This window comes from Myxocyprinus asiaticus, chromosome 26 (assembly GCF_019703515.2).
Source record: "Myxocyprinus asiaticus isolate MX2 ecotype Aquarium Trade chromosome 26, UBuf_Myxa_2, whole genome shotgun sequence".
Lineage (NCBI taxonomy): Eukaryota > Metazoa > Chordata > Actinopteri > Cypriniformes > Catostomidae > Myxocyprinus > Myxocyprinus asiaticus.
This window is the reverse complement of record NC_059369.1, coordinates 31,154,964-31,169,936: the sequence shown is the minus strand read 5'-3', so window position 1 is coordinate 31,169,936 and position 14,973 is coordinate 31,154,964. Positions and strand designations below refer to the sequence as shown.

The 14,973-nt window shown below is 37.6% G+C and overlaps 1 protein-coding gene across 1 annotated transcript in view; it reads left to right on the top strand.

Moving 5' to 3' along the window:
• The first annotated feature begins 1,105 nt into the window (after positions 1–1,105).
• lekr1 (leucine, glutamate and lysine rich 1) overlaps positions 1,106–14,973 on the top strand; it is a 124,810-nt gene continuing 110,942 nt past the window's right edge. Inside the window, exons 1-2 of the mRNA XM_051657077.1 lie at positions 1,106–1,230; positions 11,236–11,399. Of these exons, the coding sequence (XP_051513037.1) occupies positions 1,154–1,230; positions 11,236–11,399 (241 nt within the window). The 5' untranslated portion in view covers positions 1,106–1,153. The remainder of the gene's footprint in view (positions 1,231–11,235; positions 11,400–14,973) is intronic.

Genomic DNA, 14,973 nt, shown 5'->3' with positions numbered 1-14,973 from the left:
GGGCTTTTCTGACTTACAACTTCTGATAGAAGAGGAAACTGATTCATTGATGTAACAAATGTACACATTCTGATTTCTGAGCACACACACAAACAGATGGTGTGAATGAGATACATGACTTTACTACAAGAACTCAAGCATCTGCAGCTATGCAGCTGGAAATCTACTAAAGATCTAAGTCATGTATTCAAAGCCATGTCTATTACCAGGACAAACACAAACAATAGCACGCACACACACATGTTGGTGCCGCTATCCTTATGGGGACTCTCCATAGACATAATGATTTTTATACTGTACGAACTATAGATTCTATCCCCTAAACCTAACCCTCACAAAAAACTTTCTGCATTTTTACATTTTAAAAAAAAACATTGTTCAGTATGTTTTTAAGCGGTTTGAATTATGGGGACACTAGAAATGTCCTCATAAACCGCATTTATAGCATAATACCCTTGTAATTACCGGTTTGTAACCTAAACAAATTTCCTCGTAAACCAACCAAACCTGCCCACACACACACACACACACTCTCCCTCTCTTTATCTCTGACACAAACACAATCCCAAATGCACAAACTGTATAGAGGCATAAACAAACACAATGACAGACAACTACACTCTTAGTGTTTTCACACTGATATATCAACTATTGCCTCAGGTTCGATAAACCCCTTCGTGCCAGGGATTAGTTAGCTTTGGAGTTTTCTCTCCCATTGCTATAGCGACCTTGTCTGTCTGAGATCCTGAAAAGCCCATAATACTCTCCAGCCTGTATATTCTATGCCCTACAGAAATCTGTGACTCATTTAGTCCCACACACACACAGTGCATAACACAAGCCTCTTATGCTGTGGCTGGGCTGCTCTCCTGCCATTGAACTTTTATTGAGAAAAAAAGAAAGTCTCTTTTTTTCAAATTTGGACAATCAACATGTGAAATGTTTCCACACAAACAATATTATTTAAAAAAACCAAAAAAACAACAACAACTCAATGTTATAATTATCCTGATCTGTCAACACCCTCTCTCTCTCTCTCTCTCTCTCTCTCTCTCTCTCTCTCTCATTCGCTGTGTATACATCTCTCTTCTGCTATGGTCTCTTTTCCAGCAAGAGGGCCCTTGACCTGCAGCTGTGCGTGGTCAGGCGTGAGATGGAGTGCGTGAGGATGGAAAGAAAGAGATTGTGTACAGAGCTGGAAAATGAGTGTGCTTGCCGGCTGCTGCTCAGGTAAGGAAATGAGGGAACAATGGCATAAAAAGAGACAAAAGAATGAGCGTTGCGGATCAGGCAGCTCCCATTAGTTTGTGAGAGTGCATGTGGCGTTTCTGCAGTAGCCACCTCAGCCACGGCACGACAGGAAGAACGCTACAGATGGGAAACAACTGTGTGCGTGTGTGCACACTTGTGGGTGTTTGCAGGCATAAGTGTGTGAAAAGAATAATGCAAAAAAGGAAGGAGAAGCTTACATAGATTTGAGTAGGTTAGATTTTTGTGTAGCTGTTTTCTGATAAATATGTGTATATATGTGTTCATGTATATTTTAGGGCTATCGATTTTATGCGTTTATTCAGTGCAATTAATTTTATGAAAAATAACACAATTAATCGTGCCCTCCAATCAGTACATAAATTCCGCCACAATGAATGTTCCTACCAATGGACAAGCTTGATGTATCACCTTGATGTTTTTGAGTATTTATGGCAGTAGGGAGCAGTTAGCACTCAAGCTCTATAGGCAGCACGCCTAGTCAAACCAACAAGCAGGCAGTTCAAACTTCCACAGATGATGCGTTGTTGCGCTCAGTCACAGCTGGATGGAGCACAACAGAATGCAGGAATTTCAAGACTCGTTTTTCACCATTTCAAATTACATTTAACTTGGCACAGCGTTCTAAAAAACACAGCGCTTATGACTAGAAACTCTGAAAACTAGTGAGATGCGCCGCAACCAAAGTGAGGTGCTCCAAAAGCGTCCGTGAGTTCACAGACCAACAACTAAAAATAGCCCACAGGAGTGGGCCAATATTAGGATTATGTTCAGTGATATGGAAATAAAATAAACAATATTTTGACTTTTATGCCATTTTTATGCTTAATTTGTCTGCTGCCACAAAATATGCATATGATATAATGTATTTGATCTAAATTATAATATTTATTAAATATTGTATTTATAATTATTTTAAGCATTATAAACTAAATTATCTTTATTTAAGGTTTTCTTTCTTAGAAAAACTTTCTATCATTGATATATGTAATGTGATTAAGTTGATTAATTAATCGGCACATCATGTAATTAACTATAGATAAAGTATCTGTCCTTTCACGTTTATAACCAATTAATTACTTTTTCATTGAAATTGCACACTTATGGGGGCCTGGGTAGCTCAACGAGTATTTACGCTGACTACCACCCCTAGAGTCATGAGTTCAAATCCAGGGCATGCTGAGTGACTCCAGCCAGGTCTCCTAAGCAACCAAATTTGGCCAGGTTGGTAGGGAGGGTAGAGTCACATGGGGTAACCTCCTCGTGGTCGTGATTAGTGGTTCTCGCTCTCAATGGGGCATGTGGTAATTTGTGCGTGGATCGCGGGGAGTAGCATGAGCCTCCACATGCTGGGAGTCTCCATGGTGTCATGTACAATGAGCCATGTGATAATATGCGCAGATTGACTGTCTCAGAATCAGAGGCAACTGAGACTTGTCCTCCGCAACCCAGATTAAGTAACCACGCCACCACGAGGATCTACTAAGTAGTGGGAATAGGGCATTCCAAATTGGGGAGAAAAGGGGATAAAAAAGATGAAGAAAAAAGAAATTGCACACTTACATACACACAAATATTTATAAGAATTTTGTACAGTATTTGTCCAAAAATTTGAGAGCTTCTCCTGTCACATTTTGATTGATGGATTGACAGAAAGTGTATAATATACACTACTTTTGGCTATCTTAATATTTAAGTCAGTTTTAAGTCAAATATGGTGTCATATTAAGTGTTTTCTTTTTATTTTTTTGTTTAGAAGAAATAAGAAAGAAATAATAAGCAAGCAGGAAAAACACAACGAATGTAATTTCTGCTAGTTAGCTACTGTATATAAATTCGAGTAAAAGCAGCCTTATAAATAAATAAATACACACAGACAATTATTCAAATTAAATATTGAATATTTCCCAAAATGTGAAATATTAGTACCTATAATTAATCTTATTATTCTCAAGCTATTCAACTTCAGTCCATCAAGGCTTTGTCCTAGGATATCCAGGGGATATGTAATGTTTGAGCTGTAAACAGTTAATAATCAGGTTCTGTGAAATGAAACTGTGATGAAAGGCGGAGAGGAGGGAGGTCTCGCTTGACTGGCAGGTGATAATACAGTCATGAGCTCTGTGACAGGCGCTTCTATCTTCTCAAACCGTCTGTGTGAGTGGCACACACAAAGGCCACGATGGCATCATTCTAAAAAATGCTTCTAGGAAAGGTGTGTGCCGGGGGAATGTATGCGATGGCAAGCATTTATTTGTGGTTAGTGTGCTCTCTAGTGTGCATAGTGTGATGTAAAAAGTACTCTGCATCTAGCTAATGTTTCAAAAAGAAAAGTTTTCTTTTCCTCCCATTTTGGATATTCACTGTTCTCATCACAATGGATTCAGCGATGTTTTGAAAAATCCTTCATGTTGTGAGTGTTGCCTTAAAACATTGCTTACCTAGGCATCTCACTAGGTGAGATCTAGGAGTAGCAGTGTCACACCCTCAAGATCATAATGTCTCAGCAGGTGATTCTTCCAGTCTTCAACGATAATGATTATATCAAATTTCATACCTGTAGAACGAGCAGCTTATTTCCCTGGGTTCCCTTACCGTATGTACCATGACCTAGTATATTGGAATGCGGGGCGTTGTGGTGTATTGTGGGTGTTATTATTAAATATCGACTTTCACAGGATGCCTTTCACATTTCTCAAAGTGTCAAGAAACAATCAAAGTGCTCTATGAGCAATCTAACCTTGCGCCCCATCAAAATGTATCCCTAGAAAAACAAAATGTTCTATTCTGTGTTCCCGTGCTGTTAGGGGATTAAGCTGGTTAAAGTGCCTCTCCCTCTCTCCCTCTCTGTATTTCCAGGCTATGCAGTAATCTGACTGATTAAAGTTGGTGGTTCTTATAGGTCACGCAAGCAGAAAATAAAATGAATAAATGACGGTAACCTTGGAGATCATCTAATGCCCTGTGACAGGAAATGAAATTTTCCATGCCCCATTTTAGTGCTCAAAAATAGATTCGATTAACATTAACATTTTAGTCATCTTTTCATTTTCCTTAAAGGAACAGTTCGCCCAAAAATGAAAATTCTCTCATCATTTACTCACCCTCATGCCATCCCAGATGTGTCTGAATTTTTTTCATCAGCAGAACACAAATGCAGATTTTAGGAAGAATAACTCAGCTTTGTAAGTCCATAAAATGCAAGTGAATGGATGCCAATTTTTTAAAGCTTCCAAAAGCACTTAAAGGCAGCATTAAAGTAATCCATACAACTCCAGTGGATTAATGTGTTCTGAAGCAAAATGCTAGGTGTGTATAAGAAATGTATCAATATTTAAAACTTTTTTTTTTAGATAAAAAGATGCTGTTGTACATTTATTTTGTATTAAAATAAGCTAAGCTAAAAGGCATATTAAGGGAGTGCTTCTATGATGTATAAATACTTGACAATTTAAATGATAAATATCTTTTTTTTCACTATGCAATAAGAATATCATAATATCATAATCATCTTTTTATCACTGACCTAATGAGAACTGGTCAGTCATTAATTAACTAATTCTGACACTGACATTTCGCACTTGCATCACTAAATGTCATAAAAAAATCAAGTCAGCATGTACTGGCACACCAAAACATGAGCAAAAAAAAAAAAAAAAAACTGTTGTATGCATGCTTTTCATTTGGCGTAAACTTAGGAACATTTACACATCAGTTTTACATCTGACTTTATATATCCTAATATGTTTTTCACTTTTGCCACAGAATCAAATCCATGGAGATTAAGTGGGCTCTTTAGACTTAGGCTAGAAAGCAACCCCTAAGCACCCATCCATAACACTCTATAGCACCCACATAGAAATGTGCTAAAAAACTCAACCTCACAGAACACCCTGGAAATGCCTTGGCAACCACCCACAATGCTTTGCCCACAATTAATTATGTATGGGCAAGCACCACTCACAGTTTCTTCAGAGAATGTAATGTTGTGAAGTTGTCTTTCGCCAAAAGTCTGTTAAAGGAACGCTGAAGTACAGTATGCTCTCTGAACACTCAGTGAAGTAAATTACACATCTTTGCACTACAGCAGTCATCAGAGCAATACAAAATTGTAATACTGTGATTCTTAGATGTCTTCCCTCCTTAACCCCCTAAGCCATAATACTAGTGTCTCCTCAAGGCCCCTTTTCATGTCTTGAGTAAAAGTGTGTGTGCTTATTTATGTGTGTTCGAGTGAAGTGCGTGCTCCACATATGGGGCATGTGCGTGTGTAGTGTGAGTTCACTGTAGCATGAGGTCTAGCAGTCTGTTCGGTCAAAAGGTTTATAGTCTGATTATAGACTATGCCCCAGCGGCTCAAACCCCCCCCCCCCCAAAAAAGGAAAAAAAAAAAAAAGATGGAGAAAGACAGCGAATAAGACAGGAAATATAAACTGTTTGATCCATGATCACCTCTCTGCATTAAATCCTCTGCAAGGTGAAGAGGAACAGAGCGCTGATAATGTTAATGATGATTATGATGATGATGTGGGAGGTGATTTATAATGACAAAGATGATGAATCATGTATCTGAAACTGGACAGACAAGAATGCTGGGAATTGGGGAAAGGCCGGTTAGCAGCTGGCCAGACACACACATCAAAAACAGACCATGTACTGTCCAGACACACACCAGAAACACTTCAAACAGAGAGAGTAAATGGGAAAAAAGAGGACAGGAGTGGAAAAAAGTAAAAAAAAAAAAAAAAAAAAGGGAGGGCAGTATAAATAGGGTCAGCAGTTGTACTGCCGAACAGTCCAGTTTAACTGACACAGCCAGATGTACTTCCAGGAGCAGCCAGCTGTTGGTACAGAGTTGCTGACAGCTCAGTTCTATCAGCTCTGTTTGGCTTATTGTCCATCTCTGTTCTCTCATTGTGCCTTTTTACTATCATTCTCCTCTTCTGTTCTCTTCTGTTCTCTTCCCTTCTCTTCTCTTCTCTTCTCTTCTCTTCTCTTCTCTTCTCTTCTCTCGTCAAGTCTTGTTACCTTTTCTTGTCTCAGATCTTCTAGTCTTGACTTTTTTATTTTCCTTTCTTTTTCCTTTTATTTTCTCATCTAATTTATTTTCGTCTTCACTACTCTCGTCAAGTCTTGTTACCTTTTTCTTGTCTTCACTTCCCTATCTGTCACTCACTCAACATTGTGTCGATATAGTGACACTAGGGGTCACTCTTGGGGGCCCCAAACACCTCTGATCTTTGAGAAAAGGCCAATGGGAATTGGCGAGTGGAATTTGCATGCCACTCCCCCGGACATACGTATAAAAGGAGCTGGCTTGCAACCACTCATTCAGATTTCCTCTTCAGAGTCGAGCGGTTGTATTTCAGCGAGCTGAATTCCTCAGGCTGAACAAGATTTCCATTATTTTTTGGGTAGAAAGAAAAAGAGAAGAGGCCACGGCTGGGACAGCCTGTCCCCATTTTTGGGCGGTCAACTTGTCCCCGAAGTGCAGGGGACCGTACGACGCTCGTAGGAGCATTGGGTGAGGTTACGTGACGGCCAGGTGCGCTGGCTATGAGGCACACAATGGCCTGCCCGTCTCGCACCGCCAGTCCACGTAACACAGTTCAGCTAGTTGTGGCGTTTCGTATAGGGACCCCTAGTGTCACAACATCTTGGTTACTTTCATAACCTCCGTTCCCTGATGGAGGGAACGAGACGCTGTGTCCCTCCTGCCACAACACTGAACTACCCGCTGAAATGGCCGGGACCTTGTCTTGGCTCCTCAGCACAATACCTGAATGAGTGGTTGCGAGCCAGCTCCTTTTATACCCGTATGTCCGGGGGAGTGGCATGCAAATTCCACTCGCCAATTCCCATTGGCCTTTTCTCAAAGATCAGAGGTGTTTGGGGCTCCCAAGAGTGACCCCTAGTGTCACTACATTGACACAACGTCTCGTTCTCTCCATCAGGGAACGGAGGTTACGAAAGTAACCAAGACGTTCTCTTCTCTACTCTTTTCTTCTCTTCATCTTGCTTTTCTTTTCCTTTCTACATGTCCCCTTGTAATACAGTTTTTCTGAATTGCTAAAACACATTTCTTGAAACCTTCACACATTTTCTCACAAAACAAATCTTCAAACTGAATTCACAAAACCCCTGACTCTTCTGGCAAAATCAAACAGTCGCCCCAAAACCATTTCCTCTGTGCTCAAAATCAAACAATACTTTCAGATCATACACACAGCAAGTCAATATATAAACACTACAGAGCTTTCATTAGACACTACATCAGAAAATGGAGAACACAGCGTCCAGGGCATGTAGTTACAGAAAAAATATTTATTGTATAAAGTAAACACATTTCGCAATTACTGTCAAAAAAAAGTATGGTAATCACAACTTACATTAGTACAGTGAATATATTATATAATGTAAGTACTGCAAGTAATACAGTATTGAATGTTTGTATATTCAGCACTTGAATACTGTAAAAATACAGTAGGCCAACTGCAAAACCCCAAAGAACAAAGAACACTCTAAATGAAAAACACATTACAGTACACTCACTGAAAAATGTTGTGCAACTGCAAAATCAAAGTCATTGAGAGATTCATTCTGCCTCAGCATCACGTTTTCACATCATTAGAAACAAGTGTGAGCAATTTTGAGTCGTTGTGTGTAAACGATGACAACTGTGTTGTAGTTGTGTTTAACTTTTGCTGCCTGTGTTTACCCTTTTGCAATACAAGTGCTCATAGTGTGAAATGTGTTTTAGTGAGAGAGAATGTGTTTAGAGTTTTGCCAAATGAGTGATTGATTCGACAAATGGGTTTAGGCCACTGAGTATTTGGCTCAGAGAATGGGGTTTAGTGTTTTAGCAATTCAGAAAAACTGTAAAAGATGCACATGATTCTCTCTCACTGTGTGTCTCTCTCACTTTATCTGTTGTTTTCTCTTTGTCTGTCTCCGTGTCTCAGCCTAACAGTGCCATGTTTACCGGTTGCCATGACTCTCAGACAAGTGGATGAGTGAATGTTTGTGTATGTTTGTTTACGCACAACCTGATCTCATTAATATACTAAGCTATTTGTATGTTAATATTTGTAACATTTAAACATATATGTTTGTATGTTTGGATAGATAATAATATGGACATTTGAAAGCATCTAATACGTAAACATTTTTTTGTATTGACAGCTTTAGAAACGTAAAATTTTGACGAATCCATTACAAAAATATATTTGAAAACACAAATCGATTATAAATATATTTGTAAAGTTTTACTGTTTTATAGATATTTTAGATCCCTTAACCCTACCCCAACCTCTAAACATAACCACATTTCAACAATATAAAAACATGTAACAAGTAGATTAATGTACAGTAGCAATATTTTTGTGTAAAATATATTCATTTATATATATTTTACAGCTGCTAATCCCACACCTACTCCTAAACCTAACCATAACCATTTATTAAGCATATAAAACATGTAACAGGCAGATATATTTAATCACAATAATTTATTCAGAAAAATGGCAAAATTCAGTACAAAAGTAGTCCAAAGGGTGATGCGCTGCATCCAATGTGCTCCCTGATGACAATAGCATTTTGTGAGGTGGAGAGCACAATTAAAATTATTAATCCTTGTATATCTCCTGATGCACTCCATAATGGCGCAGTCATTTCTCATTCAAACATATACATTGCAGAATATGACATGTCGCAAATGGTCATGAGACACTTGAGAGCCAATGAGCATTTGACATCACTGCCGTAAAACCGCTGATCTTAATGCTTGAGGTGGCAATTTTTGAATTTTGAAAACGAAACTAACACATTGACGGTTACAGCGGATGCGACAGCGCTGCAGCGTATAGAGATGGAGATTGTTGTATAAAAGGACTGAATTCTGTTCTTCACAGAAAGCAGTCTGAAGATTTGGTTATAGCTAACAAATTTATGGATTCATTTTATTATTGTTTTATGGTGTTTTTTGTGGTTTATTTTGTTTTTTGGTATAATCTGTAAACTCTTTTTTTGTCCCATGGCAAACAAAAATTTAATTAAATGCTTAATAAATGATAAAATGGTTACAGAGCCACAGGTTACAAATCACACAGAACTGAATGAAACCATTAAAATGTCATATTATAATGTCAGCTGCGTTAAATAAATGTCATGGCATTTAACTAATCTCATTAATTATAAATTAAATGTAATTAACTGATTAAATCTATGAATTATTCAATATTAATCAAGTCAAACAGTACACGTAAACATTTGTACATTTCTATAGGTGTTAATACATAAAATGATGACGTTTAGATGCTGTCAATATGTCAGTATTGTACGTTTCGTTGTCTATGCAAACGTAAGAGAATGTACATTTGCTTGAACCGAACTTTACGTAAGAATACATACAAATTCTCATGAGATCATGTTGCGTAGTGACAGGCTGGAATGGAGGGATGGATACACGTATGGTTGGTGTGTGTGTGTGTGTGTGTGTGAGGAGTTAACATCTTGTTTATTAACTTTGAGAATTCTGGCAGCTCTTATCTACCGCTGTCTCCTGATGATGATGTAATGCTGGTGGGAATAAAAGGGGTGTGATATAGGGCAGCAGTGCAGCTGAACTGACACAGTACTTCAAAAGTTCAAACCTCATTATATCACTCCGCAAATTGCTGATAGCGCTGTCACACAGCCAGAACTTAGGAGAGGCCAAACACCAAGAGACATAGACTCTCTGGCTTAAATGAGGCACAGCTTAAAATGATCTACACCTTTTTACATACACACATTATATTTATTTTTAAATGTAGGCTAATGCCTGCTTTTTAGAATCTTTATAGTTGCACATTAGTACAGTTTTGTGTTAATGGACTTGCCATACAATTTTAAAGGATCAAAAACACAGAAAGCAGCATGTCATTAAATCAGTATTGAATCAGCAATGTTTTCAACATTGATTTTGTTAACTTTTTTGCTCTGATAATTTTTTTTCAATATTAATTAGGCATGTTACAGTAATTATTGTAGGAAAAAAAATCACAAATGAGATCTAATTACATAACAGCACAGTTGTTTCAAAACAGTAATAATGAGATCGAGAATGGAGCGCAAATGTCTCCTGCTTCTCAGAATTTTCCAAGTAATGTCCCGAACTGGGCTCAAATTTTTCAAGATATCAAAGTCTGCAATCAAAACAGATTTCAACATGAAATTTCATCCATTTATGGCTCTATACTTTTACTCTGTGAACTCATGTGTTTGTAGTTTTACTTGTACATGAGATTTTAGGTAGAGACAAACTTAGACAAAGTTGATAATTAAAGCTGAAGTATGTAATTTCTGTGCCACTAGCGCCACCAAATGGAATTGTAAAAAAAACAATGTTTTCAAAACAGTTTTCTCAATATAACCCGTCTGCTATAGAGACAGTCCCGCCCCAACTCACCCCATTGGTTGAGTAATGTTGTTGGGGCGGGTCTAAGCAGGTCACTCAAAACAAACAGAGCAATTTTCAAAGCGCCACAGAAAGACAGTGCTTACAGTCTCCGACAAAATTAACCTATGAATGGCTTACTTATAGCTCTGCATATTAAGTTGGTATAGGAGAAGGTATTTTAACACAGAAAAAGTTGCACATTTCAGCTTTAAATCAAACGTACCATAGGTTTACATTAAGTCTCCATAGTTACCTCTCAGCAATACATTTTCTTTTAGGTTTTGAAATTAATTCAACATGGAACAGACAACCATAACTGACATAAAATCAACTCTTTTTATTATTATTATTGTCTATAGATAAATGCTTAAAACCTTTAATCCAAGGTTAATATATTTAATCAAAGTTTAGTATTATATAATCAACAACGTACTACACTAATGTAGTTAAGTAATAAGATACTAAATTAAAATGCTTCCTGTCTTTAAGTGAATGTGTGTGTGTGTGTGTGTGTGTGTGTACTTCAGGTCCAGGTGTGTGCAGCAGCATTGTGTTCTCAGGGAGGCTCTGGCCTTGCTGCAGTTGTCTCGTGGGGAGATGACAACCTTCAAGAGCCAGTTAACTCACTTCCTTGAGAACTGGGATAACAGCAAAGCACTGATACAGCAAAGTTGCATCAATGCTGACGCAGGTAATTAAACACACAACCACTAAACACAAAACAACCTCTGCTGTTCTGTAAACTCTGTCCTACATGCTGCAGAAAATGTTTGCTTCTATCTGATTTTTACATATATTACAACTTGTAGTATATACTATACATATGTGTGTAGGTGTGTATCTACCAGGCTTACATGTACGTGCTCTGAGCTAATGCTGGCAGATCCGAATCTGAGCACTGTATGCAGAGCTCTTACCTGCACGATGTGGATGACATTCACAATATATCTTGTTATCATCTGAAATTTAAAAAGGGACATACTCTCCTTCAATGTCAATGTGTGTGTGTGTGTGTCTGTGATAATGAGATGGAGGGTGCACTGTACCCGCTGTGCTGAGATAATTGTGGTAAAATTCTAATAGTAAATGTGAGACATTTTCTAATGGAGCTGGAAGAGAGGGGAGTATCAGAAGATGACGACATAGGCCCCATATGAGTGTGTGGGACAGGTTTTGCCTACATTGTAAACCAAATGTTCCCATGTTTTAGGGGTTGGGTTAGGGGATACAAAATCATCATTATCTCAGTATAAATCAATAGAGGTCAAGGGAAAGTCCACATCATGATAGAAAAAACAAAGATGTGTGGGGCAGGTTTTGCCTACATTGTGTGGACCAAATGTCCCAACAAGGATAGGGTACAATGGGGCTAAAGGTACACCTTATATATATATATTGTTTGTCACATCAAATGTCATTCAGATGGCCCCTTCCTTTCTAAGTGGGCGGTTGTTGACCAGAATAAGCTGCAGAGTGAACCAGACTTTATGCGTATTGTCAAATCTGGTTCTGCAAAACTAAATTAAGAGAAGTCAAAAGACATGAATAACCATGTATGGTGGTGAGAGGTTAGTTTATGGGGTACATATTATGGCTAGGGTTGTTTTAGAGTAAAGGAGCCCACAAAGATAGGAATACACACTTGCATGTGTGTATGTCAGTAAGAGAGAGCATAGGGTGTTGCAGTTATGACAAGAGTGTGTTCAGCATTTTTTTTAAACCAGAATGTTTTGACTTGCATGCTTGTGTGTGTATATTTAGAGAATGTTTGCATGTTTCAGTGTGTTTGCTTAGTTCGTACATCAGCATGCAAATCTACGAACATGTGTGTTTGCCATGTGTTGTACATAGTTTTGGTTAAAAGATGATTTGGGTGCCGTAGGGCAAGTTAACCTCTCACTCACCCCATGAGATGTGTGCCTCCTCCCCACAAACGTTTCAAACTGCCTTCTCTCTGCCTGTTGCACGTTCCATTTAGCTGCCACATTCCTGCAGATGCATACGTGTGTATGTCATTGAGAGGTGAATGAGTACAAAAGGTTAGACTCCTTTGAACCAGTGTACAGGTATTTTGTTTACAGTAGCCTAAGGAGTGTTTAGGCTTTACTTTCCCGCCTTCCCCTACCTGTCTTTCAGCAAGTGAGCACATAACATATGTGTACTGTAGTTTTAAATTCGAGCATGTGCATGTGTTACACCCTCTAGTCAAGTCAGTTCAACAGAAAAGCACTCCAACTAACAAGGTTGTTATATTTGATTAAAGAGGGCATGTATATGCACATTCATGTGTGTGTGTGTATGTGTGTGTGTGTGTGTGTGTGTGTGTGTGTGCAGGTAAGACCTAAACTGATATGAGTGAGGGCACAACAATTATGGCGGCTACCTGTCTATCTGCTTTCCACAGTTCTGAGAGATGAAGGGGGACATGACGACATCAGAAAGATATAAAAAAGTGAAAGGATTGCAGAAGCTTGTGAGAAGAAGAAGAAAAAAAAAGAAAAAAAAAAACAGAAAGAAAAAACCCAGTGTTGTCAGATTTGTGTGTTATAGGGTGTTCCACTGCTGCCAGCTGCATACTAATTTTTAATGGTAAAACTTTACAATAAGGTTCCATTTGTTAACATTAGTTAACACCATTAGTTAACATGACCTGTCCATGAACAATACTTATTAAGCATTTATTAATCTTAGTTAACATATACTAAAACTATTTTAAAATCAAAAGTCATATTAGTTAACATTAGTTAATGCACTATGAACTAACATGAACTAACATTGAACAATTGTATTTTTATTAACTTACATTAAATAAGATTAATAAATGCTGTAAAAAAATATATTGTTAATTGTTTGTTCATGATACCTAAAGCATTAACTAATGTTAACGAATGGAACCTTATTGTAAAGTATTACCATTTTAATATTGGTAAATCAAATATAGAGAGGCACCATGTTTTTCATCTACACAGTGAAATTGCTTGTTACATTTTATGTTCTTTATAAGAAAGAGTACAAGTATGTAAGCATTCGTGCATTACATTTTATTCACTTTTATACACCTTTAATCCAAAATATTCATAAATCTGGCCCAGGCTTTTTGTGTATCTTATTTTTTACAGAGGAAAAATAAATTCATTTGTAATGTGCATCTAAATGCAATGCAGTTTAAAGAAATTATTTTAAGAGTCAACATCTTAAAGGAATAGTTCAACCAAAAATGAAAATTCTCATTTACTCACCTTTATGCCATCCCAGATGTGTATGACTTTCTTTCATCTGCTGAACTCAGATGAAGATTTTTAGAATAATTTCTCAGCTCTTTTGTTCCATACAATGCAAGTGAAAGGGTGGCAAAATTTTTAAGCTCCAAAAATCACATAAGTCTGCATAAAAGAAATCAATAAGACTCCAGTGGTTAAATCAATGTCTTTAGAAGCATTATGATAGGTGTGGGTGAGAAACAGATCACATTCTTCTTCTTGTGTTTTTGATGATTCGCATTCTCTGTGCATATCGCCCTCTACTGGGCAGAGAGAAGAATTTCTTGCAAAAAAAAAAAGGACTTTGGATCTGTTTCTCACCCACACCTATCATATCACTTCTGAAGATATGGATTAAAACACTGGAGTCATATGGATTACTTTTATGCTGCCTTTATGTGCTTTTTGGAGCATCAAAATTGGCATCCATTCACTTGCAATGTCTGGACCTACAGAGCTGAAATATTTTTTGAAATATAATTTTTGTTCTGCAGAAGAAAGAAAGTCATACACATCTGGGATGGCATGAGGGTGAGTAAATGATGAGAGAATTTTCAATTTTGGGTGAACTGTCCATTAAAGGTTTTAAAATGTTAACTGTTAAAAAAAAAAAAAAAGACTTCAGTGCAATTCAGATCCAGAAACACAGTCAGTATAGATACACGTTGCAAGGTGTTTTTGTTGTTTGTTGTCCCACACATGGCCAACTACTTATACTAATCAATAGCTTACAAATAATAGCTTATTATTAGTTTGGGTAGAGTAAATGTAAAGTACTACTTCACACTGCTGTTTCTTGTGGGTTTTTCGGAGAAAGTGCAGTGTGGAAAGTGTACAGTTTAAACACCTCTCATTGCCTCTGAGCTGTGCAAAGTGAATTCATCAGGCATAAACAAGGCTTAACTCTTGTGTATTCATGTGCCTGACTGGGCTGTAATAACCACAGACATAAATAATACAGAGCAGGTGGTGCAGCTGTAAATACCTAAAAATTTGAGATCTGGG